Source organism: Aquila chrysaetos, chromosome 10 (assembly GCF_900496995.4).
Source record: "Aquila chrysaetos chrysaetos chromosome 10, bAquChr1.4, whole genome shotgun sequence".
In the NCBI taxonomy this organism is placed as follows: domain Eukaryota; kingdom Metazoa; phylum Chordata; class Aves; order Accipitriformes; family Accipitridae; genus Aquila; species Aquila chrysaetos.
The window spans coordinates 32,374,983-32,398,653 of NC_044013.1; the positions used below are offsets into that span (position 1 = coordinate 32,374,983).

General features: G+C 42.1%; 1 protein-coding gene across 6 annotated transcripts in view; it reads right to left on the bottom strand.

Annotated features, from left to right (window-relative positions):
- The window catches only part of AUTS2 (activator of transcription and developmental regulator AUTS2), an 806,450-nt gene that overhangs the window by 53,150 nt on the left and 729,629 nt on the right, over positions 1 to 23,671 (bottom strand). For all 6 annotated transcript variants that reach the window (XM_030027825.2, XM_030027824.2, XM_030027827.2 and 3 more), the window contains one exon: positions 20,936 to 20,984. In XM_030027825.2, coding sequence (XP_029883685.1) covers positions 20,936 to 20,984 — 49 coding nt within the window. The remainder of the gene's footprint in view (positions 1 to 20,935; positions 20,985 to 23,671) is intronic.

The window sequence follows — 23,671 nt, forward strand, 5'->3', positions numbered from 1 at the left end:
ACAGGCTGGTGCAGAGACAAGTTGATGGTTTGGTTTGGGATCCTGACAGCTGTTGCATTTTCATTGCCACATGGCTGAAGATGCAAGAGAGAATCATTTCTCCTCAGCTCCTCGGACAGCTCGGTGTCTCAGCAACTGGAGCTGCCAGCCGGAAAGGCTTTTAATATTGCGCTGATTCGGGTCAGAGTAGCAGACACACAAACTCTCTGTAGTAGTGGGAAATGAGAAAAAACAGAAACGCGGACCCTGCTCCGGGCCTTGCCGAAGGCTTCCCGGAGGAGGAGGATTTGGCTCTCCTCGGTCTGCGCCCTCCGTGACAGGCTGCGGGCAAGCAATGGGCAGGCCCAGGAACGACATCCGAGCCAGCAAAATGCATCCTGGCACAAGCCAGCTTCTGAGACCTTGCAGCAGGCATTTTCCATTTGTGGGCCTCTGTTTCCCACTCTTACCTCAGAGAAGATACTAGTCACTTAACTAGGCTGTTGTGAAGCTTATTAAATTACAACATCTCGACAAACCGTACAAATAAGACCAAAACTGAAATGAGTTTCATCAGCTCTTCTGTCGGGAGTGTAGGTAAGTTACTATTCAAGCCCAAACATGAATAGCATCTAAACAGGAGCTAAAAAAGCAGGAGGAATTCCAACCTCACCTCTCATCTGCTTCTTGGAAATCCTTTTCTTAGATAACTAAAAAGCAGGCAAACAATAAAAAAAAAGGATCTGCGCTAACTAGATCATTTGTTTTCAGGGATGTAAATGGCAAGTGATGACCTTTTTTTTTTTACATCTTGCATTGAGTTTCAGCAAACTGTCACTCTTGCATGGGCAGCAAGGGAAAAACATACATATTATTAGAAAACAATCACTGCCAAATCTGATAACAATCTGACATTAACAACTGCGGGGATTCTGCTGTGAAGGATGTCTTGTATTATTTAGAAAACATAAAGGAAAAGATTCCTGAGGGGGGAAAGCGCACAAACAAATAATTGTTTTACGTCCTATTAATAAACCTCTACAGCTCACATTTCCCTCAGAAAATGCTTACAGTACTGCTAGCACCTTCTAGAGCACGTTTACCAAATGACATTTAATATTCCTGAGGTTAAAAAAAACAATCACAACTATTCTAGAATCTGCCATGGATACTGGGGGGGGTGGTGTTTTTCACCAGATCAGCACATGCATTTTACAGTGGGACACAGCCTTATGTCTCCTCGTTTTTGTACTGGCTCCTGCTATTCATAACCCAGGCTGGAAGGATTCACTCCCTTCTTTTTTTTCTTTTTCCAGTCTTAATTCCTCTATCCAGCAACATCTCCAATGGTAGCACCATTCTCACAACCAACCACAACACACAGTTCAAGATCAGTTTTTAGGTAACTCAGGTTGGGTAAAAAGCTCTTACCTTGGCTTCTGACTTTCAGCTTCAACTAGTGGGAAATCTGTCAACCTACCTACACCATCCAAACTGAGCTAGAGCTAATGCCTCTTGACAGCAGGTACTTTGGATGTACATTCTGAGGATGCACCTAAATGGACCTCAATGTGCAAAGGTAATAACAGTATTAAGTAACCTGGTAAAATACCACAGAGTATGAGTTTCAACAAAGGCTGTAAGATTGTTTGGCTTCTCTGCAAGAGGTTAGGAAGTCACTTTGGACAACATTTCACAAAAATTCAGACTTAATCACAGGATTGAAAGGGCCAGAAAACCATAACATGTGTAAATGTGCATATCCATATACATCTAAATAAGTGAAGTAAGAACATATATGGTTTAAAATAAGAAAGTTAATCTTTCATTTTAGTTTTCACATGTGTCTTGAAGGAATCAACCCCACCATGCACTGCAGGTTACTATGTCCATCAAGACATTTTGGCTTAACACCAGGATCCTTTCTACAGAGGAATTACAACATTTTGAGGTTGTTTTTTTTTTCCCCACACAGCTGATGCTACAGTGTGCCCTGTAGTTTAAGGAGTTTGTATCTATTTTTAGATTTTATAGCATAAGGCTTTTTAGACAATGGTTCCAGTTACTGGGGTGCAGACAAAGCAGGGCTTTGAGTAGGGTCTGTGGAAATAATTTTCACAAAACACTCTCCCATCTAAAAATGAAGTTTTGTTTCTTCATTGGTATTTTCTGGAGTTCAGAATAAACCTTTACACTCGGTGTCATTCAGCATTACTGTTCTCACCCCCTTATAAAGGGCCTCCTACAAATTAACACCTCCAGCTGCCACCGTCCCTGTGCAGCGCAGTGCCCTGAGTCCCAGAGAAGTCACTCCAACACTAAAACCAGGATAAAAGCCACAACCAAGTCTGAAACACATTATGGAGATCTCTCCGTCTTTGCATACTGCTGCAATTTCAAAACACATACAGCTGTTTGATACCTATGTTACATGACAAAAGCATGTCCTGAAATTGCTTTACGCAAAGTACTGGATTACAGAGTAAACCAAGACATAGCCCACAGAAGGGCTGTTACTACATAACTGCATCATGGCACTCTTAAATAACCAAGAGCAGCCTGAAACAGCTTACAAAAACTGCAGCCTGAGCAGCGCTGAACAAAGGAACATCCCTGTGCTGGGGTACTATTGGAAATACTGAACTTCTTGAAGACAGATGCTCAGATCTTACTAGTGTGTCCATCCCTACCGGCTCCATCGTTTATAAAAAGCCTTTGTGAGACCAACCATGCAAACATGAGACTCCCTGGTTAGACTTCCCTCCTCCTCTGTGCTTTTTATTGTCATTGCTTTTTTCTGGTTGTTTGGTTCAGGTTTTTTTCTTAAGTAGTGGAATATAGAGCATGTGGTCTGCATAATGCTGATAGTACTTGAGACTGCCTTCTGTTCAACCCCAGGCCATCAGCGTGCATTGCAAGCTATTTCCCTCTCACTCATAAGTTAATGCCTTTCAAGGATGACCTGGGGACCAACTCTTCCCTGATGTGAGTGCAAATCACTTGCCAAGTTTAGTTTCATTTTGACTGTGCCTACCAGGGAAGGGTCACTTACAGACTCCATCATTTCTTTCCTTGCCTCAAAAGATTATAATTTGCCCATTGCAATTCACATCAGGATGCAATTTGGCAGGTAAGTTAGAAGTCTGGAGGCAATTATTCTTCTTCCTTTGGAGAAATGGATTATATTCATTCAGTTATTTTCAGTTATTTATTTTAGATGGACCACAAGGTGGTGGGGGGGTGGGGAGAAGAAAAGGAAAATAAGATGGGTTTAGACTTTACGATAGGATTGACTTCCTATGTTTTGACATCTTAGCAGGGTTGATTATACTGATATATGCAATGCATGCATCTAATTCTATCCAAGAGGAAAGGACTGTAACAGAAACATCTCAGCTCTTACAGTCAGGCATTAGTATGCCAATAAAAACAACCCTTATTATAAATCCTTAGGACTCACCCCCCAAAACTTACAGTTACAGTTATTATTAGCAAGTGTAAATCACCTCATTTGTAACAGTTGAAATTTCTTCCTTTGAATCCAACGAGTGATGTGCTGCTCTCAGCTTAGCAGGAAACATATTTATACTAGTTATTTTCCTTAGAAAGACTGCCAAAAACTAGGTTTAAACTATACTCAGATTTTTACAGCAGCACAAGTGATAGAGACCTTTCTGCCCAGTACCTTCCCTTAATCCCTTCACAGGATCTGACACTGGTCCGACCTCTCTTGCCTAACACAAACCCCAATGTTCACACTGCCAGCCAGCCTCTCCTGTGCCTAGATGTTATCTGGACAAATGAAAATAAAGGAAGTTCATGTCCAGATCTAAGGAATAACCTGGACAAAACAGAAAGTGTTAAATATGGATGAGTGGCTTTCACCCACCACAGCCTCTTCCCACAGCTTTAGTGGACTTGAGTGGAGGTCAAGACAGTTTTCCAGTTTGATTTTTCCAGACCGCGTAATAATTACTTAGCTTTTCATTATCTTTCTACCCTATAAAATATGGTTTCCACTCAGCTGAAATAACAGAAGTCTTCCTCTTTGTCACTTGGGATCACCAGATACTTGAAAAAGGCATTTCATCTGAGCCCAGATCTGTCTGCAGGTCCCAGTGCAGACTCAGCCGGGCTCCCTGTATCACCATTTCCTTCCCATCAACCACTGAACACATTCCCAAGCTCATTTCCATTTTAAAAAGCAAATTATCAGGAAAGAGTGGCTCCAGAACTAATATTTATTGGACCAAGTGATTACTTATTTCAACAGTTAAAAAGAAGAGGCATTAAGTTTTATTTTAACTAATTAAAGAAATAAAGAAGTTACAAGTAAACTACCCATCAGCCCCAACCAGACTGTATGGGAGCCCAAGCGTACAAATGTGCAAAGCTTCCACTGAATCAGCTTCAATGAGCCTCATCTTAGAATAAATTTGCCGGATCAGACCTTTACTTTGAAAAAAGAATTTTAGGAAACTGCAGCTTTTTTTGCAAATCTTTTCAGGCACTATGCCTTGTAAAAAAGCCAGCGTGAGTTTTCTGACATTCCAACGGAAGACTAAGTTTTATCAGAGACTATAAAGATTTAAAGTCACAATATAATCTCACCTCCAGGTCACTGGGCCCACTTCCCTTATCAATTAAGCTGTCAGTCGACAGTTGGGTCTAATTAGTTAAATCCTTTTTTAATGAAAAGAATTTGCCTTAAGCAAAGTCTGTCAGCTCCAGAACCATTTTACAATCAGGAGCATGTCTCAGCAAAACCCATTAAATACCTGCAGAGAACTGAACACCAGCAGCAGACTGAAACTCTCTTTTGCTTCTGCAGACACGTATAACGTTATTTTTTTACATCTGTATCCTGCTGCAACAAGAGGCTCTTTCCACCTTGTAGGAAAAACTGCACTTGCATTTGGCTCTGACGCCCCTTTGTTTCAATTGCTTTAAGAAGGTAAGTTTGTAAATCCCTAACCCTGCTGTGCACCTCATCGGGGAGCAGAGAGGCTCACAGACAAAAGTACTGACACCAGAGACCTCTGAAAACATCGTTTCTGGGGAATACCCAGAATGCTGACATGGGCATTTTTCAAAATGCACCTTTCATGCACAAAAGTAACTGTCCAGAAAACTGGCTCTAAGAATAACAAGGTTTTAGACTACTTCTTTTAAAATTACACAGTGACAGACTTTGTGGACATTCAGACTTCACGGACACTCAAGAGACCAAGTTTTCTGCCTCTGGAAAAGCCACGCTACGGAAAGACACCCCCACATACTGTCACTGCCGTGTGCATTCCCCAGGCAGGAGGAGATGGGAAGGGAGGGAGGGGGAGCTTTTCCCAGAGCATCATGTAAGAGTATTATATTAGAAAAACATGTACTAATCCCTACGTTAATGATCCCATTACTCCCCTTGACTTCAAAGGGCCTTGGATCACATTTGTAATCTTTTGCAAGTGTTAACAAACAAAATTACAAGTTTTACGCTACAGGTTTCAACAAATTCCCCTCGCCATCAGTGCAGCAATGCACTTAAAAATAGACGTAATGAGCAGCTTTGGATCTGCATAAATACCCTGTGGAGTTCATTAATGATTTCATTTTTGGCAAGACACTATGTCAAACGACAGCGTGTTATTAAAAACATACATAGATATATGTACTTGAAACTGCATTCCTGCAAACGCACAGGAAAAAAGCAGAGGCTGTGTAATTTTGGTTTACCTTTTAAGTAACGCGATTTTAACGGCGCGTACCTGTAAAATCTTTTGTCCTGAAAACTAACTGCCGCTGTCCAAGGGATGCCTGAATCTACAATTCTTTTCATGTATGAGAAAATGGGATCTGAAATTCTACCATAGAACTTAACTTTGAGCACACCCCCACCTCCACAAAGCCACGTAAGCTGATTTCCATCATGTTACTCAAAACTACACTAGTGAAGCTGAAAGCACACTTTTGTCCCAAACTATCAACTTTTCTGCGTGTGTCACACCTAGACCACCTGCCCTCCTTTCATTTGCTTGAAGGGACTAGCATCAGCAGCATTCATTATACAACATTAATTAAAAAAGGAATTTAAGAGCATTAAATTGGTGAGAGAGGTGGCACGGACACACAAGCCCACGTGCACACGGCTCTATCGGTTAAGATTTTAAATCGGTTAAGAACATGTTTAAGCAGAGTCAAATAAGCCACTGCAACAAACCCACGGTGTCCTCAGGAGGGCTTGCGCTAGTTCAAGCTGTACAAGTTCATACTGAGAAATGACACAAGCTGCATTGAACAGCATTCCCTTGGTAGTCTGGGGGCCAAAATATCCCCCATGCCCTCTAACTCAAGGAATACTTGATCAAGGATTGAAGAATTTTCCCTATAATTTGACCGTGATTATTTATCTGCATTGCTCTGCGAATACTTCCAAGTACCTTAGTTGCTACTTAGTCTCATTTTTTTGTATCAACATCTTTTGCATCAAAAGGCTGCAGGATGTCTCAAACAAATTCACTTCTGCGGACTTTTTGTCCCAAATCTCATCTGCTCCAGTTCATATGTATGATACACTGCATTTCCTGAGCTATTCTCTCACTCCTTCTGGCTTGAAAGTTTTATACTTAAATACAAGCAGCTCAGATTCTGCTGCTGTTGTTCCTAATCTTCACAATACAACATGAATTATTAGTCTGTGAAGCTCCCATTTCGCACGACGCTTGCTATTGAATAAAATCACAGGAATGTTCCTGTTGACGAGGCAAGGTTCGGCACGTTGCACCACCAAATCGCCTTCGGGAAATTTGCTTCTGGGCTACGTGTTGCTGTGATGAATAGAAAACTCAAATACACCATGTCAAAAAGTATGTGATGCCTACACCTCACGTTTACTCCTCAGGGGAAGAGGTAAATAGAGTATAAGCAATTTCTTTCTTTTTTAAAAGAAAGTTTAAACTGCCTGAGATCTAGGGAAATCGTTTACCTTCTGCCTGTCAGAGCAAGTTATCTACGTGCTTTTTATATATTAAAAACATAGCCTAACAGAATATATTCACTCTATCTACAAAGGACAAAATTTAAGTTGCAGCGAGAAAATGAAGGCACAGCGATAAGCTATGGATTTTAAGCAGCGCTCATGTTCTACAGTTCGCCAAAGGAAAGCAAATAAAACCTAAATATTCAAATGAAAACTGCTAAAGTCTGTTTATCATTTCCTGAAGAATCAGCTCAAAGATAGAATCATATTCCTTGCCTCCTGTATTTGCTTGCATTTGCAAATTACTTTATCCATATATGTTTACTAGAATAAACAACATGAACATGTTAATTATGGAGGCAAACTTTTACCTACAAATTAGGCTGATCTTTTTTCAGCTTTGAAGTTTTCTTAACTGCCTGAAATTTTTTGGCCACTCCTAGTTTTAACTGCTAGCAGCAGAATCATGAAACGTTGCAGAAAAATGCTACAGATTCTTTGCCAGAACAAGGAACATTCCCCCCCTAGCATCTTTCTAAACCACTTTCAATAACATCGTAATGCTGCTTCTTCCTCTGCCCCACTATCTACTTACCAACAATGACTATGCCCAAGAAGCAAGCGCAAGCACTTTAGCAGGAAAATCCTAATTGCCATGCCTGGCTGTTAGTATGACCTGTGCATATGCACCTGTATGGATATGGCTGAAAACCCCAATTTGCTACTCACTCGCGTGCACAGAAAAGGTAACATTAGTGCTAAGAAAAGGAGCAATTCCAAGAAATTTCAAGTTACGGCGTCTGTCACACACTTCTTAATGCATCCACTCTATTTGTAGATAGATACAGATAGAGTATCTGTATTTACACTAAGTCACACAGGATTAGTAATATAGTCTAATAAACAGGAATGCACCGAAGGCCTCCAGTGTGCTTTCCTGCGTGCAGCTGCACCGCTACGGACACATGGGAGCACTACGCTGCGGGCGCCTCTGACCATTTGGGGTTTGCCAAGACGATGAGCAGAGCGATTGCGGGTCTGTGCTGCGAAGTGCTGTGGATGCTGCACCGGGAAGGGCAGCACCCAATGCACCGCGGCACCCGCGAGGAGGTGGGACCGGGCCCCCATGCCGGCGGGCTGCTGGTGGGGCAGCTCCCTGCCAGCGTGTGCCGGCTGCCTGCTGACGCGCCCAGAGATCCATCGGGCTGAAGGACGACGACCGCAAGAAAAGGTAGCTGTCTTCCTGGGGAAACCTTACTTTTGGGGACCCCTGGTGCAGGCCATTCCTGCTGTCTCGTGATTCATTAATACATTCCAAAGAGAGGCGCATTCATTGCTTTTATTTAACCTACCAGAGCAATAAAAACCATCATTAGAGACAATTTACTGGCTAATCTAATTTTTAAGAATGCACAGCCACTCATAGCAATCAACTTTAAATTAATTATAGTATCAGATTAAAAGGGGAAGATGGACCACCTCCTGGCCCACCCATAAGCCCTCTCAGATGACAGTATGTATGTGGTTTTTTTATTTTTATTTTTTAATGCTATTGTTAAGCCTTTGTTCTAAGATGTCAGCCATTTACCTGCAGGAAAATGACAGTGACTTGTCACAGACTGCCGAAGAGACCCTCCTGACTGGCTGCCATAACCGGAACACTATTTCCCAAGCTGTCACCCTTGCGTCCTAGCACTATCTGCTGCTTAAAGATTTGCTCTGACATGAACCAGGCAGAGCAGTGGCTGTTATCGTTAAGGGCTCTGCACACAGTGGTCTGTGTCAGCTGCACTGTGCTTAGGGTTTGCTTCACTCAATTATTTGTTTGTCACTTAAGAGACCTGGGTATCGAGCAGATATTGTCAAGTTATTTTTGGCCCCCAATATACTGGCAAAACATAATGAGGCCTTTAGGTGAATAACTGTCTTGGCAGCAAGGTGCTAAGATGATGTGCTGTTGAAAGGCTGGATAGCAATTAGGTTATTTGAGTAAGATGAGATGCTGGACAGGGCATGTGAAGACAGAGAAAACCAGCTTAACTATTAAAATGCCACCCCCCACTTCAAGTTGTCAGCTATTTAAGCAAGGTTAATTTACTACAGGCGGGATTGCCGACAAACTTAATTTTTTATTAATTCAAAAGATGTACAGACTTGTCCCACATGCACATATTACCCAGCCCTTTCCAGACAAGTGTAACAGCTTGCCAGATGATTATTATCAACATCTAACTGTATCACAGCGATTCCCACAAGCCCCAGCCATGGGCCTGGTTTGCACAGTGTGAGGTGCAGTGCAAACAGGACAAAAGATGGTCCAAACACCTATAACTTAAGAGTCAGCATATAGATAAAGGGAGCAAATACGGAAGCAGATGGAAAAACACCTCAGATCGAGAACCATCACCAAAGAGGAAGGCTCACACGATGCCTAAGGCATTGGAGCGACCTGAAGAGAAGCAGGGTAGGGCACAAGTCCTCTCTCCTGCTCCATGGGTTTCACCTGCTGTCCATATGAAACTCTTTCTGTAAGTTGGACTCACACCCACAGTGCCCACAAACACACATAACATCTCGCAGGACCGGGCTCTGCAGAAGCAATCTTCAGAAATCATCATGCTGGTCATCACTACACACACTGCAGGAAGTGGTTCAGGCTTGTCTGACTGATCAAATTGGGTTTTACCTAGACAAACTTTATATCACGTCCTATCTGAATCACAGGAAATGCATACAGCACCTGGTGACCTGACAGCATTTGGCCATTATCTTTAAAGAGGGTCACTGTAAGAAGATACTTAGTTTTGTAAAATATTTATACAGATGCACGTATAAGAAAACACCCTATAAGATAAGCACTAGTAACTGCACCACCTTCAGCAGAGATGAGCACTCTTGTTTCTCCTCCCTCGAAGTGCAAATTCATAAGTTGCTAATTTGGGCATAATGTGTCTAGAGAAACCATTGGGAAAATGTAAGAGTAGGTACAACAGCCAATTTTTAGGAAGGAAAACCGACCACAGCATGGAGAAAAGCTGTAAGACAAGAAAAGTGACCTTTGCAACACAGAAACAAATGAGAGTTTTCTAATTCAATCCATAGAGCCATTTGGTTTTGTTTTAACCTTATAAATGCTCAAGTATGAACATCTGTACCAAAAGATGATGATTTCTCTGGGAGCCTGAACCAAACAGAGTAAACAGGGACCTGTTTGTTCACAGCAATGGCAGTGAGTCTGGCCTCAGATGACTTATGACATCTCTCTTGATGTATACAAAGCACCACCACAAGCAGCACCGCAGGCACAGTTACATGACCGGTACCAGCATGAGTTAATTGGTCTAGCTGCTTACAGGCAATTGCTTGTTTACTTTAAGGGTTATTCACCCTGCCTGCAATCAGACGTGACTGTTCAAATATGATCTGGATTATAATGAGCCGGTTACTCAAGAAACACGGTCTTCAAAACAACTCTGCCTCCAGTGGTCTGCTTTAAACATGTCTGATGTAATCATGGGATTGGTGTGGTGAAAGAAGATGTATATGGTGGTTCACGATTGCTAGTGTTGTTCCTGAGCGTACTCTCATTCCTGCTGGATGTATGCATTCAGAGAACCCGATCAGCACCCACTTGATTGGGAGTTAGAAACACAAGACTCAACTACTGGCAATGAAGTAAGACCAAAATGAAGACCAAGATCATTCCTCTTTCTTGATGAAGAGATGAGGTGAGGTGAAAGCCCATGAGTTCATCCTATTTCTCCCAGTCAACTAAACAAGACCTGTTCAGACCTCAGGAAGAGTGTCAGGAATACCTAAAGAACAGTTTAGGTACCTCATCTAGATGCAGTCAGATGCAAGAGGAAAGATTCAAGCAGTTCTCTCTCAGAAGTGTCAGAAACGCAGCATCCTTATCAGACTTTCCATCCAGCAAAGTTTGAAGTGTCTCATTGACCCCCACAACCAAAAAACTGAGGACCACCTTGGGAGAGCAACTCCCTTAATGACAACACTTTCTCTGTGCTACCCCAAGGTGTCAAGGAGAGCTGCCACTTAAAGTTTCAAAGCAGACCTACACCTGAGGTTAAGATTTACAGCAGGTGCTGTACTCCTGGCACAGCTTCTCAATCCTCCTTAAGAGACAGCAGGTCCTGCCTGGCACTGAAAAACTGCTGAAGTCAGATTTTAATAATAATTTATCTCAGCAACACAAGCAAGAAGAAAAGAAAAAAAACCCAAACAAACCCAGTTACTATCATAGGACAGAACAAAACGGTGCTGTTGTTGAAACAGGGTCTGTTGTACCCAAGCAGCAATCACACCTGCTGAAAGCTGCAGAGGCTACAACTGTACAACCAAACAACAATAAAAACCAGCAAGCAAAAGTAAAACCAGGGCTTTTGCTCATCTGCTTTTGATTTTTATAATGCTGTTTCTTTTAACAAATGAAGTTTAAGTGCTTATGGGACTAACAACCTAGTAAATGAACTAAGTATTAATTTGTGGCTTTATTACTCGGCAGACCTATTTTCACGAAGCCGTTTTTTCTTAGGACACAGCTTGCTCTGCAGCAGCTGTTTTCTATTACAAGCCACTCAAATTCCTTTGCCTCCAATTTTCAAAAGTGCCCACTAACTTGAAATATTTGGAAATGATACGAAATTGCTGTGGGAGCTCCACAGCGCTACACCTCAACCCTCTCCCCACTCCTCTCATCATCCCATAAAACACGCACAGCAACAAAGCCGCAGGTTCTTCCCTGCCTCCCTTGCCATGGGCCGAGGGCTGACCCAGACAGCCCAAGTCCTCCAGATCCACCTTGCCTCTTGACCCCACAACATTTTGTGAAAACCCATAAAGGAACCACAGAGCATGACATTAACCCTGTGATAAGGTTCCCATAGAGGGCTGAGGAAGACAGCGGCTTGGCCCATGCTCCAAAGACTGTGCTTGACTTTTAGATAGCCATAGGTGAGGGGAGTAACGTGGGATTTGGGGAGCTCCTCTGACTGTAAACAGGAGATAGGAATAAGGCAGGTGCCCTGGTGAGGTCAGGGCAAGCTGTGAGCATGCCTGAAGCCAGGGTTTCAGTGCCAGGGGAAATTCCGCTGCAGCAAACACAGGCTCTAGCAGTCCGGTGGGCTTTGAGTCTTGCGCTCTTGGACTTGGAAATTCTTCCCTGGCACTGCTTTGAACGTCATTCTGTGAGACTAGGTCTTCAGCTCAAAAATAAAAAGATTTTTTTAGAACAGTATTTTTTGGATAAGTATAAAAGAAAGCCCCCCCACAGCTCCTGCCTTACCCTCCTAGCATACGTAAGTCAAAGCCATTAACTGCTTTAAAAGGTACTTAAATCAGTTTATCTGCTCTTCTGTTTGCCACTTTTTAAGTATACATTTACATTGGCTTTTTTAAACAGCTTGCCGAATGCTGCACAACATCCCTTTCAGTCACACACTCACTCGCTACTTGAAGCATTTCTCAGCGTGCTCCTGGCAGCCGTACTAGTCACATCTAGCTTGGAAAATAGTTTATGTTACACTAAATAATTGCACGCACTGAACGCTACCAGGCCAAGTTGTGATCGCGGGGTGAAGCCGTGCTGTGGCCGGGCTGATCCTGCCAGTGCCAAAGGTGGGGGCAGCCCCTCTGCCCTTGCCCATGCCCTGCCTGCGCCCCTCTGCCCCCTCTCCTGCCCCGGACCTCTCACTCGGGCAACTCAGCTGCAAAATCATCCCCCTTTTCTTGCTGCGTTTGGATTTCTGGTGAGAAATCACTCAGCTCTCAGAGTCCAACCATAGCCAGGGCAGCAGCAAGGTGGAGGAAGAGAGCGGGACCTGCTGGGGACAGGGACTGGCAAACGGGGCTCAAGCCCCCCTCAGTCACAGAGGTGCACAAGGGACAGGAAAAAAAAAGGGAATAAAAGTGATGCCTGGCTGGCTGAAAGTCTCAAGGGTGTCGCAGGATTTACTCCTGTGGCCCTCATCCAGCACAGCACTTACGTAAATGCTTGGTGTTAACAAGTGTTTAAAGTCAGTCAAGCAATGCAGCACATTACTGAACTGAAGCCTAAACGAGGACAAATTAGAGTCTGTTTATTCTGCTCCCTGAGACTAAAACTGTCCTCTTAGAACTCTCTCCGTGGTGTCGCTTGGTGATGAGGCCCTGCCTTTTCTTTTGGATAATCTGTGCTGAGCCACAAGAAAGTTCAAAATTCTCCGGTTTAAAGTATCATCCTTCACAATGTCATCTTTGCCATGGGAACGAACATGGTAGCTCTCACTTGGAAGCTCGATTTCAGTTTTTCTGCCTACTCAGACAAATATTACTGCACTCAAGTCACACACTGAAAGGCTTCTTCACATGTTCCAACTCTGTATTTTTCTAGGGAAAAAAAAAAAAAAAAGCTGAGACGTTGGAAACGGCAAGATCTGCCTGTGGTTCTCCACTCCTATTCCCGCACTTTGGAAAACAATGACTAATTCAAATAACTTCATGGACTTTTGTGGGCAGCCTGCACGATAAAATAATATCTTACTTTGTGGGATCATTTTACGTGGAGAAACATTTAAAATATGTCAGCACGGTGATGAAGGCAAAAAGCATTCTTGTTTGGGGGACAGTTGAGAACTGGAAGAAAAAAGCCTGTTCACTTTGTTTTTTAAGCAGCTATAAAGACTTTATAAAAACAGAAGAAAAGCACAATTCATATATATGTCCCTGTGAAACTCCTACTGACATCCAGAGTGTCAAGACTGATCACTGTAAGATGTGAGATACTTTGGAGTGCATTTTTTTAAAAAATTAACAGCAGCTGGATGTAACACGGCCTAAGCAATGGGTGTTAAATTGTGCCAAGTGAGAAGACATTAGATCCTATAGAAAAAGGGACTACGGAGGTGAACTGGTGGGTTAGTGGCACAGCTGGGTACTTGGGAAGCCCGGGCACCCTGCGTACGCTGTACACTGCATACCGAGCACTTTATGCACAGGTCTACAGTCTTCAAAAGATCTTAAAAGAGAGACTTGCAATACATCTTGGATGGTAGCTAGAAATCAACCATTTCTTTCTGAAGGTAAAGTTAATTTATGGCCCATTCCTACCCTTTTTTTTTTTTTGAGCCACACAAGCACACAATATATAGTTACATGGTGCTGCTGGAGGCACCGTAGCTCCTCACGACAGCTGCAAATACATAGTTCTCTTCAGCCAGCAGCGTGCAATGGAAACACCCTGCGCAGGTTGGTCCCACCCTTGAGCTGGGACAGCTCAGGCCATGTTGACGCACTCTTTGAGGAAGCCCTTTTGTCCCCTTACAACCTAAGCAAGGTGTTGTGGAGCCCAAGTCAACCCAGTATCAACATTAAATACAGGGATAACCAAATGAAGGAACCAATTCACGCTGTTTGGTGTTATCTAGAACCATGTATCCATTGCGTAAGCACACTGGCGTTTACATGGTCCTTCGTTTAACTTGCGGGTTAAACCTACTCCTGGGTTAAACCTCCTCGCAGGAGTAGCTTTGCTAAGGTGACAGTTCTCCTGGGATAAAGCTCATGCTTGCTACCGTAAACTTGATGTAAAAGGTCTTTGCCTCTCTGCTGAAAATGACATTGCTGTGCTTTTCCAATTGAAATGAAATGTATTTGATAAGATAACAAATGCCTGGCAAAGCACATTTAAGTTATGTAACGGAAAGAAGAGGAGGGGAAAAATCTTGTATAAACAGCAAAACAATACAGCTTTATCTAATCTCAGCAACTTATTGCTGCTTGTCTGTGTGTGTGTTTTACTGACAAAATAAAATAAATTGAATCAGCTCACACACGATAACATGCTCTTTCCTACCTCATACTAATTGCTTGGCTAATTGATGTTTGTTGAACTTTCTCCATTTCATTGAGTGATTAGGTACAAAGCTAACAGTTGACATCTGTAGGTGCTTAACTGGCGTCTGTAATTACTGTTAATGTTAAATAATTGTTAGTTAATTGGAGTGGTAACTGACTGAATGGAATCCAGATTGTGAAGCAAAAAGAGACCTAGTTAAATAAACATACACTTTCAGAGAAAACAACACTTTATTACAAGGGAGAGACTAACAGCAGGCCAGATATGGGAGGTCTGCAGGATGCTCCATTTATGAAATCTCACGCCAGACTCCAGCTTGGACTCCACTAACTGCAGGTATGTCAAGTCAGGATCTTTGTCGTCAAAATACTCCCATTCCAATAATTCTTCCACTGTATTTTGAACCGATTATCACAATTTGTTATTTTACAGCCCAATGCTGATAAGTCTTTCTTGAGAAAATCAAATATAGGTTAATCTATAAGACAAGTGCTCTATCTAGAATAGATACAATTATATGTTAGTAAATATTGCCATTTTGCTCACTGAGACTGGAAGAGTTTGACTTTGCCAAAATCAACAGCCTTGAGTAAACTCTTAGGGGAATACAGTCACCAACTGACACCAAAGGGTACTTGATACCAGTCCAAATAGGCAAGGATGCCCAGAACAACACTTTCAACCATCTCCCTCTGCTGTTTTGGTCAAGAACAGCTAGTGCTTACAGGTGCTTGTACCATGCCAGCTGGTTTATGGTTTTGTTTTGAATTACTAACTTAAAAATTATCAGTGAAGCCTTGGAAGACTCCCGTTTTGCAAGATTGTAAGTTTTAGGATTTAAGACTCTGAAAGGTTTTGGAAGAAGCTACCTTTGACTTTTACCTGTCCGTCTGGGCACACTGGGTACAACACATTATTCAGCGACCTTTTCCTGCAGCTACAGAACAGCTATGGTGTCTCCCAGCACTGGCAAGCCTGCCTGACTGCCGTGTCCCAGCCAAAAAACCATCAGCATGTAAAGAAGGAGGGGGCATGGAAAGTGTGTGGATGGAGGATTGGTCTGTGCTCAGGAAATGCAGCCATAAGGAGATGTTACGGAACAAATTCCTTGCTCAGATAAAGCCTTAACGGCACAGAAATAACTGCCTTGCTCTTCTGTGTACCAGAACAAAGGACCATCTTGAGACATGTATCAACTTTTTTGTCTGCCTGCCTTGGAAGTTAAGAGTGAAGTGATGCACCAGTTCTTCTAATCTAACTCACAGGTACAGGAAACCTGGGGTCCTCAAAACCAGAGGCTTTTTCCAGTGCTCAGTCCCTCACTAATGAGACACTGAACTTTCACATGGAAAATATTGAAAAGCCATTTGAAACCCACAAAACACAGGCAAACCAAGTGATCCAAAGCCACCAGGGAACTCTCCACCAGAAAGGCAATGAGACACCATCATCAGGGTATCACTTCACGAGGGTGAGCCATCGTAACAACCACAAAAAAAGAAATCCGCAGAACTGCTCGTATGATTCAGCAGTCCCTGAGGTTTGCTCGCTGACGGGTGGGTTTCCTACAGCACTGGTATTGCTCCGGAGCCCTAAGAGCAAGCTAGGCAGAAGCATTTCAGTGAGTAGAAGAGGTAGCATGAAGACAGCAGCCCCCCAGAAAATCAAAAGCAACATTGAGGACATACACCCAGTGAGTCAGGATGTTATATAGATTCCAACAGACCCTTGGAAAGGAGGGAGGCAGCAGCAGTCAGTTCTCCGGCATACTGACCACGTTAATATTGCATACGTGCTATCTATGTAATAGTGGATCTACTTACAGTCAACATGAGATGCTGTGGGGATGGTTTACTTGGAGAGAGCGAGAGCACTTCTCCACAGCCAAGAATCTTCTGTGAATGGGATCAGCAGAGAAGTATTTGCCAACTTTAGCTCCCTACTTGTTTACAGAAACAGATGTTGTTGAGGATCCTCAAGAAATAATTCACCACAGACAGATGAGGGGAGAAACAACAATATGCCTGTTTTTCTAGGGAAGGATATTGCTGTAGAACCACCTAAGAAGCCAGGGCTTGATCTGACCGGTATTTCAGCCACCAGTGAAGAGTAGTAACCCAGATGCCTTGATCTACCTCCAGCTGAGAGTATAAATATTTCCCTGACAGCTGGTGGTGCCATGAAGCAGAAGGATTCATAAAGTTTACATGAACATCCTGTAAACAATTTGAACATAAAAAGCTGTAACAGCCCAATTGTGTTTCTGATCAAAGGCAAACTTCAATATACAGCACAAATGAAAACTTCATCACTTTGGGACTCATTTCTCCCTCCAGGAAAAGCTGTTTTCCAAGGGTACGTAGGAGGGAGTTAACATAAATGAAATACACAGTAGTAGGAGGAGCTGCCTGCTCTACAGCTTCAGATGTGTCTATTTAAATTATTAAGAGATAATGGAATTTAATTATGCTGGAAGGTCATGTTACAAAAATTCATGAACAAAACCTGTACTTTGGCCAGGATTGATGGTGTTAAGGTTGACAGTCTCAGAGGGTAAGGAAAAATTATGTTCGTTCAAAGACATAAAGACTATAAGCAGCAATCCCAAACTGGAAGGCCCAGCCTGCAGGGAGGGAAGTGACAGACCGGGAGCTGCAGGCGGGCGATGCACTCCTCTTCCATCCCCCCTTAACATCTGAATAAATGAGATGGACAACAGCTCCATTTTCAAGCATTACTAAGGGCCCAGACCCTTGGGTGCTTACCTCCCAACACAGCCACCTGGATTTCCATGGGAATCATTTCCCTAGATAATTTTAAGCATTACAAGGTAAAGTGTTCCTGCCCAAGTGATGGAGCACAGGGCTCCGATTCATGGCCAGGGACAACTCATTTCAGTGGCACCTACAGCGATGCCTGCCCTGGGGACCAAGCCCCATCCCTCCCAAGTTCCCAGCCCTGCTGCAGATACGGCAGAGGGCTGGGGACCTCTGGGAGCGGTGGCCGCACAGACCCGATATGGGAGCCCCACAGCCCTCTCCAACATGGCATCGCTCGGCCATGACATGTATCCCAGCCCTGAGGGGTCTCAACATCCATGTGCCGCCCCCCAAAACTCACAGGACCCTTCTAGATTTAGGGATGCATCTTCCCATTCAGCTCTAAGGGCAGCTAACTCCTAAATGGAAGTTGAGAGACTTCTCCTCAAGGGGTTTTACCACCTCTTCAAGGGCGGTTTTGGGGGGATTTCACTTTGCTCTAGATTCTTTAATTATTAGTATTTCTGAGGAAGGGACTGTTCCACATTACGCATCCATACTAATTCATCACACCTTAAACTTGACCTCATTGTCAGCTTAGAAGTCCACAACTAAATGACAGAAAGGGGACAAAATGTATATACAAGACCCAGAACGCTTCAGGATTTCTACCTGCTTTGTAGATACATGACTTCTGTGATTTCTGCTACCTCAACTATAAATAATTCTGCAAAATAAAAGTGGCAAGAAAAAAAAAGTACGTGTGAGACACAGGTAGCTGCAGGACATCTGAGAGGAATGGCTGCACACACGGAGGGATGTACACTTGTCAGTCGGCCGAGCCTTCCCAGCCTGGTCCATCAGCCAGGAGCTTTGAAGGTTTCATCGTGATTTACCCAATGCAAATCTGACCTTTCTTACGAGCGACTTTTATTGCTTTTGGCAAAAGCAGCCGTGGACAACACAGGGGGGAAGAACTGGCTTGGAAGCAAACAGACTGAATTGCAGAGAGAGAGAACTTGAACTTGGAATATATCAAACTGACAGCGTCGGGCAGTCGTCAGCCGTCCCCAGGGCAGACACTTAGAGAAGGCAACAGCCTCCCAACCACCACTGGCCACAGGGAGAGCCTCTGCACCTGGCTGCAAGCAATTACTGACATTATCTCCAAACAGGGGATCTTTTTTGAGGCTCTTTTCCTGATATTTAGCAGTTTGAATGCTAATCCCTTTAACAAAACTGTCCCCTATGCTTTTTCTGCCCTCTTTCTCCTTAATCTTTTTCTCCCAGTGGAAAAAAAAAAAAAGGGGGGGGGGGGGGGGGGGGGGAAGAAAATACCAGTCAGCCTAGTTTGGCCGCACCTGGATTTGCATTGATTCTTCCCTTGTCATTCATGTTACCAACAGGAATTAGCATATGGCTTTAAGGGGAAACTCAGGAGGAGAAAAGAAAGACGCCATTTTGATGGAAATAAGGGGCAAAGGAATAATCTACCATCAACTAAAAAGCTTATTTGTGTATGGTTTCCCAAGCAAAGCTTTGAAAAGCCCATGTTGATTTTAGGCTACACAAAGAAACCCTAATCCTTTCAAGGGAACTAAATCACCAAAGAAAAGTACCTCGGAAGAAAAGGCTCCCTGTCAAGCAGGGGTATTCACAACCAAATAGATGCCACGAATCAAGCTCCATAAGTAAACAAAAATAAGAATGTGGGAAATGTGTTCGATTCAAAAACAAAACAAAACAAAAAAAAACGAAAGGAAGAGGAAGAGGGGCCTACTCTTCATCAATCACCTCCCAGGGGGAGGAGGGCCCCTCACCCTCACCCTGGTTACAGGCCTCCACCAGGAATGTGAATTGACAGCCTGGGCTTCTCCTCTGCCCTGGCCCAGCCCCAAGAAAGGGCTGCTCAAATGCCAAAGCTTTTTAGAGCGAATTAGCAAAATAAAGATGCAGTCACATGTAGTTTGGGGGCCTTGGGTCACTCCAAACACAACTCTTCCTTTCTACTTGTCTGTGCCACCTATTCTCCGCCTATGGAGGGGCCGAGGGGGAAGCTGTAAATGCAATTAATCAGAAAGGATAGATAAGCTTGCCAAGTGAGATAATCTGGTTAGACCACAGAAATAATCCAGACTGTACTTCCACAGGATGCTAATACATGAAAAACAGAAATATGGATCTGTAACGCAATTAAATATAGGTGTAATTCAATATGCAGCAAAAGACTTCAGAAGCAATGGTGTATCAGCGTGGGAATCCCAAACATAACAGGGTCACGTACTGTCCCCACTTAAACCACTACAGCTTTGTGGAATTAAAAGACACAGAAAAACACCAGAACAACCCACTGGAATAACAAAGCCAAACCCAGTGAGAAGCACACAGGGCAAATACTGAGCAAATCCACACCTGGTCAACAAAAAAGACCTAAATTTCAAACTAATCAAATCTGTCTCTTCCAATGCAAACTAACTCAAACATTCCAAAAAACCAGTAAGTTAAAATACTGTGAGTTTACAGCTACAAGCACGCCCTTTTACTAAGCAGCTACCATGCTCTGCCACTAAGAAATAGGACAGTAGGGTGAAAAACAGATGCATTTTAAAGGCTTTGAATTATACTTGTTGGCGCAACTCGTGCCTGGAGCTGCTCCCTCGACCCTCCTCACAAAAACACAAACCAAACCAAAAATAAGAATTAAAAATAAAAAATCCCCAAAGCCAACAGTCTAATAATGCTGCTTCAGGACAAGCTGAGCACAGAAGCTCACTGGCACTGATTTAGGGTAAGTTTTCCCTTAATGTACTGTTATATCATTAGCCACTCTCTCTTTGGACTGCTGTTTGGAAGAAATTAATGGGATACTGAATATTTAAATGTGGCCCTCTATATCATTTATTAACTCTACAGAAAGCACACAGCACAGTAAGCCATGGTTTATGACTATTATCCTGTGAATACTAAACGTTGGCTGGTTATTACTGTCAGCAGTGCAAATTGGCTATTCATAACTCCACGTCTATCATGTAGCTGATGAGTAACAATCAAGTTAAAACATTTTGAAAACTCTTACAGTTATTTAAATGAGCTTAAATTAAAGCCATTTGTAAAATAAACTATTCCCTAATATTGTTATTTAAATTAATTCTGACCTGGCAGGCAATACATTATTTAAAGCCTATATTTTATATTAAGCAAAGCAATTACCAAGCATACAGAAGAAGTCTGAAACCAAGAGAAACATAAAAAGCACTAACAAGCTGATTGCGACATTTCTGCAAGACAAGTTACATTTCATCTCCCATTGAAATTGCCATGAAAAGAAATGTGTGGGGAAAAAAAATATGTTTGTGATGCGAACTGCAGTCTTACCTTTATTTGTAACAGCGTTGAACAGTTTTTCAGAGCTGGCATCAGATGCCTGAAAGACCAATAAAAAAAAAATGTTACATTTTCTAAAAGTGATAGATTTCAAAAGGCATGGCGGTATATTTATACACACACATATGTATGTATATTTCAGAGAAACAAATCAGGTGACAAAACCAAGCGAGCTAATGGAAGCTGCAGCCTCCGCAGACAGCGTCCATGAGGTGGTGCTGTTTGGCTGTACTTCGCCGCCCTGCAGTGCAGGTATTTCTTTGGAAAGATTCTCTTTATTAAAGAAAGAATTTTTTTTTTTTATTCAACATATTAGCTGCACAGAAACTGTATTTTTGTACTGTAATTATCCAATACATTCTGAGATTGATCTTGCAATGGGAAAGAGTCATGACTTTGAATCAGACAGCCCAGTTTCGGGCATTTGCAAAACTGCGGATTTCTTAATTAATTTTGAAAGTATTTTTGGAGACCCCTCCTGTGTCAACCATTTGGTTTTTACCATCTTTAAAGCAGTGCTGATAACTTGGGTTAGTAATTTTATAAATTGCTGTTACAAACTCTTTGAAAAATAAAGAGTATGTATTTAGTATTAGTATGTGTTTCCATGTAAGATTTGCCTTCGTCAGAATAACTGATTCTTGACACCACACTCTGTATAAACTAATAATCCATTTTATTTTTCCATCAAGCCACCTTTAGCCGTGGGAGGATTTTCCTCCCAACATTGTGTTAGTACCTCATCTACTACTGCTCTTTGTATGCAAGCATGCCAGTTAATCTTTCTACCTATTAATAAAAAGCCTTACTTAAGTTTCAGACAAAAACGTTGAGCTCCCCCTTTCAGAAACTAGAATGGCAAGAAACCAGACAGGGGAAAGTAACACTGCAAATGTTAATTTTGCAAAGATCCTGAGCCCAAAAGCAGAAAGCATTAAGTTTATGCATCTGTGTACCACTGTGTTTGCACACACGCATGTACATAATACACACACACATACATACACCAAAAGCTTAAACTTCTACCACCTACACGTTCACAAGATGCAGACAGCAGCTCAATTTCGAACTGTATCTTGGATCCAACCCCGCTGAGAGATAGTCTGCTTTTTGAAAATACATCGGAAGAAATGTGCTCAGTAATGAAATATTGCAAACAGGGATAAAATGCAACACTTGAGAAAGATTTTAGTCTTCTAGAAACTGTTTTCTCACTGGATTCAGGAAAAATAATTAAAAACACTGTCTATTTGGAAAGCAGGCTGCGTCTTTTTTTGTTAAGGGGAAGGAATTTCTCAGTTCAAACCTGGATAAAAAACATCAGACAAGCAACATATATTAGATATCTTGACTGCACTAAAAACTTGGGCATGAAATTATCAATAAATAAGTAGATATGGTTCAGACTGCATAACATTGTGTAGTAATACACTGAAATAATTTCTTTACCCTCAACTTATACAAGATTTCTATGATTAATTACTAAAAATAGCTTTATTCTTTTTCAGACTTATAGACAGATTTTACTAGATTACTGCTGTCTTATTTAAAAGCTGAGCTGGTGTATTTCTTCTCGATTAAATACCTTGTAAACACTGGATTTATTACCCAATGATGGATTTATTATTCAGTGATGACTTTCTCTAAATTAATGAAAATATGTGAATAATGCACAAATTGAAGAGATCAAGAAGGCCATGTGGTTTAAAGAGCAGTCCAATATTAGTCCAACAAATTAAGAGATGCTCAATGCTTTCCTAACCTTGCCATCAGCCTGCCCTCTGATTAAAAATAATAAGCTTTTCTAGTGAATTTCACCTGGTGTTGTCTTTTTAAATGCAGCTTCTCTCAAAAGTCAAAACTCTCTGAACCATTGTTTCTTTTTAGAAAGAAAATCCAGTATTAAAAAACAAACAAACTTCTTACAGTTTCAGCTATTACTTTATTTTACTGTTTCAAAACAAAACAGCATAGGGAAGCTGTAAGTTTCCTATCCACTTGATTTTTCCAAACACTAGAAAAGAGGAAAAAAAATTTTTTTTTTTTTTAAGAAGTTTGCTCTAACACCAAGCATAAACCAACAGATTGTTTTTAAGCTATGGTTTTTCAGGTGAAATATTTTTCTGTGCTATCGTATAAACCAGTCGGAAACACTGTTGTGAAATCTGGAAGTGGCACTTCTCGGACATAACTGTGGTGCACAATACATCCTGCCTGAGAATCGCTCGTGAGCAAACTGGGAGATGATTATCAGCACAATATGCATCTAAAAAAGGAATAATTTTACAAAGACAAAGCTTTTCCAAGAGTGAATCGCATTTTGCATTACTGACCACATGCTACTGAATGGAAGAGCAACTTGAAAAAAACCCATTGCCTGGGTTACCATAAAAATAACCCAAACCCCTTTCGCTGGCTTGAATAGTGAGATGGAACTTCGACTGCCCGTTTCGTTACTTTAAAATTTGGGTTTAAATACAAAACAGCAATTAGGGTAACGTACCAGAGATACAGTAGTGAATACAATCTCTGCCAGCAGGTCAGATACTGTATCAATTTCCATGCAACTACTAATTTTTTCGTAGTTAGGTACTCACATCATGCAACACCACCAAAGGAACAAAAAGCCAAATTAATTTGAAAAAACCCCAACAACTCGGCACTAATGGAGAAGGATAAAATACGATGCCTTTACAGCGCTGACCTAAAATCTCCTCTGTATTGACA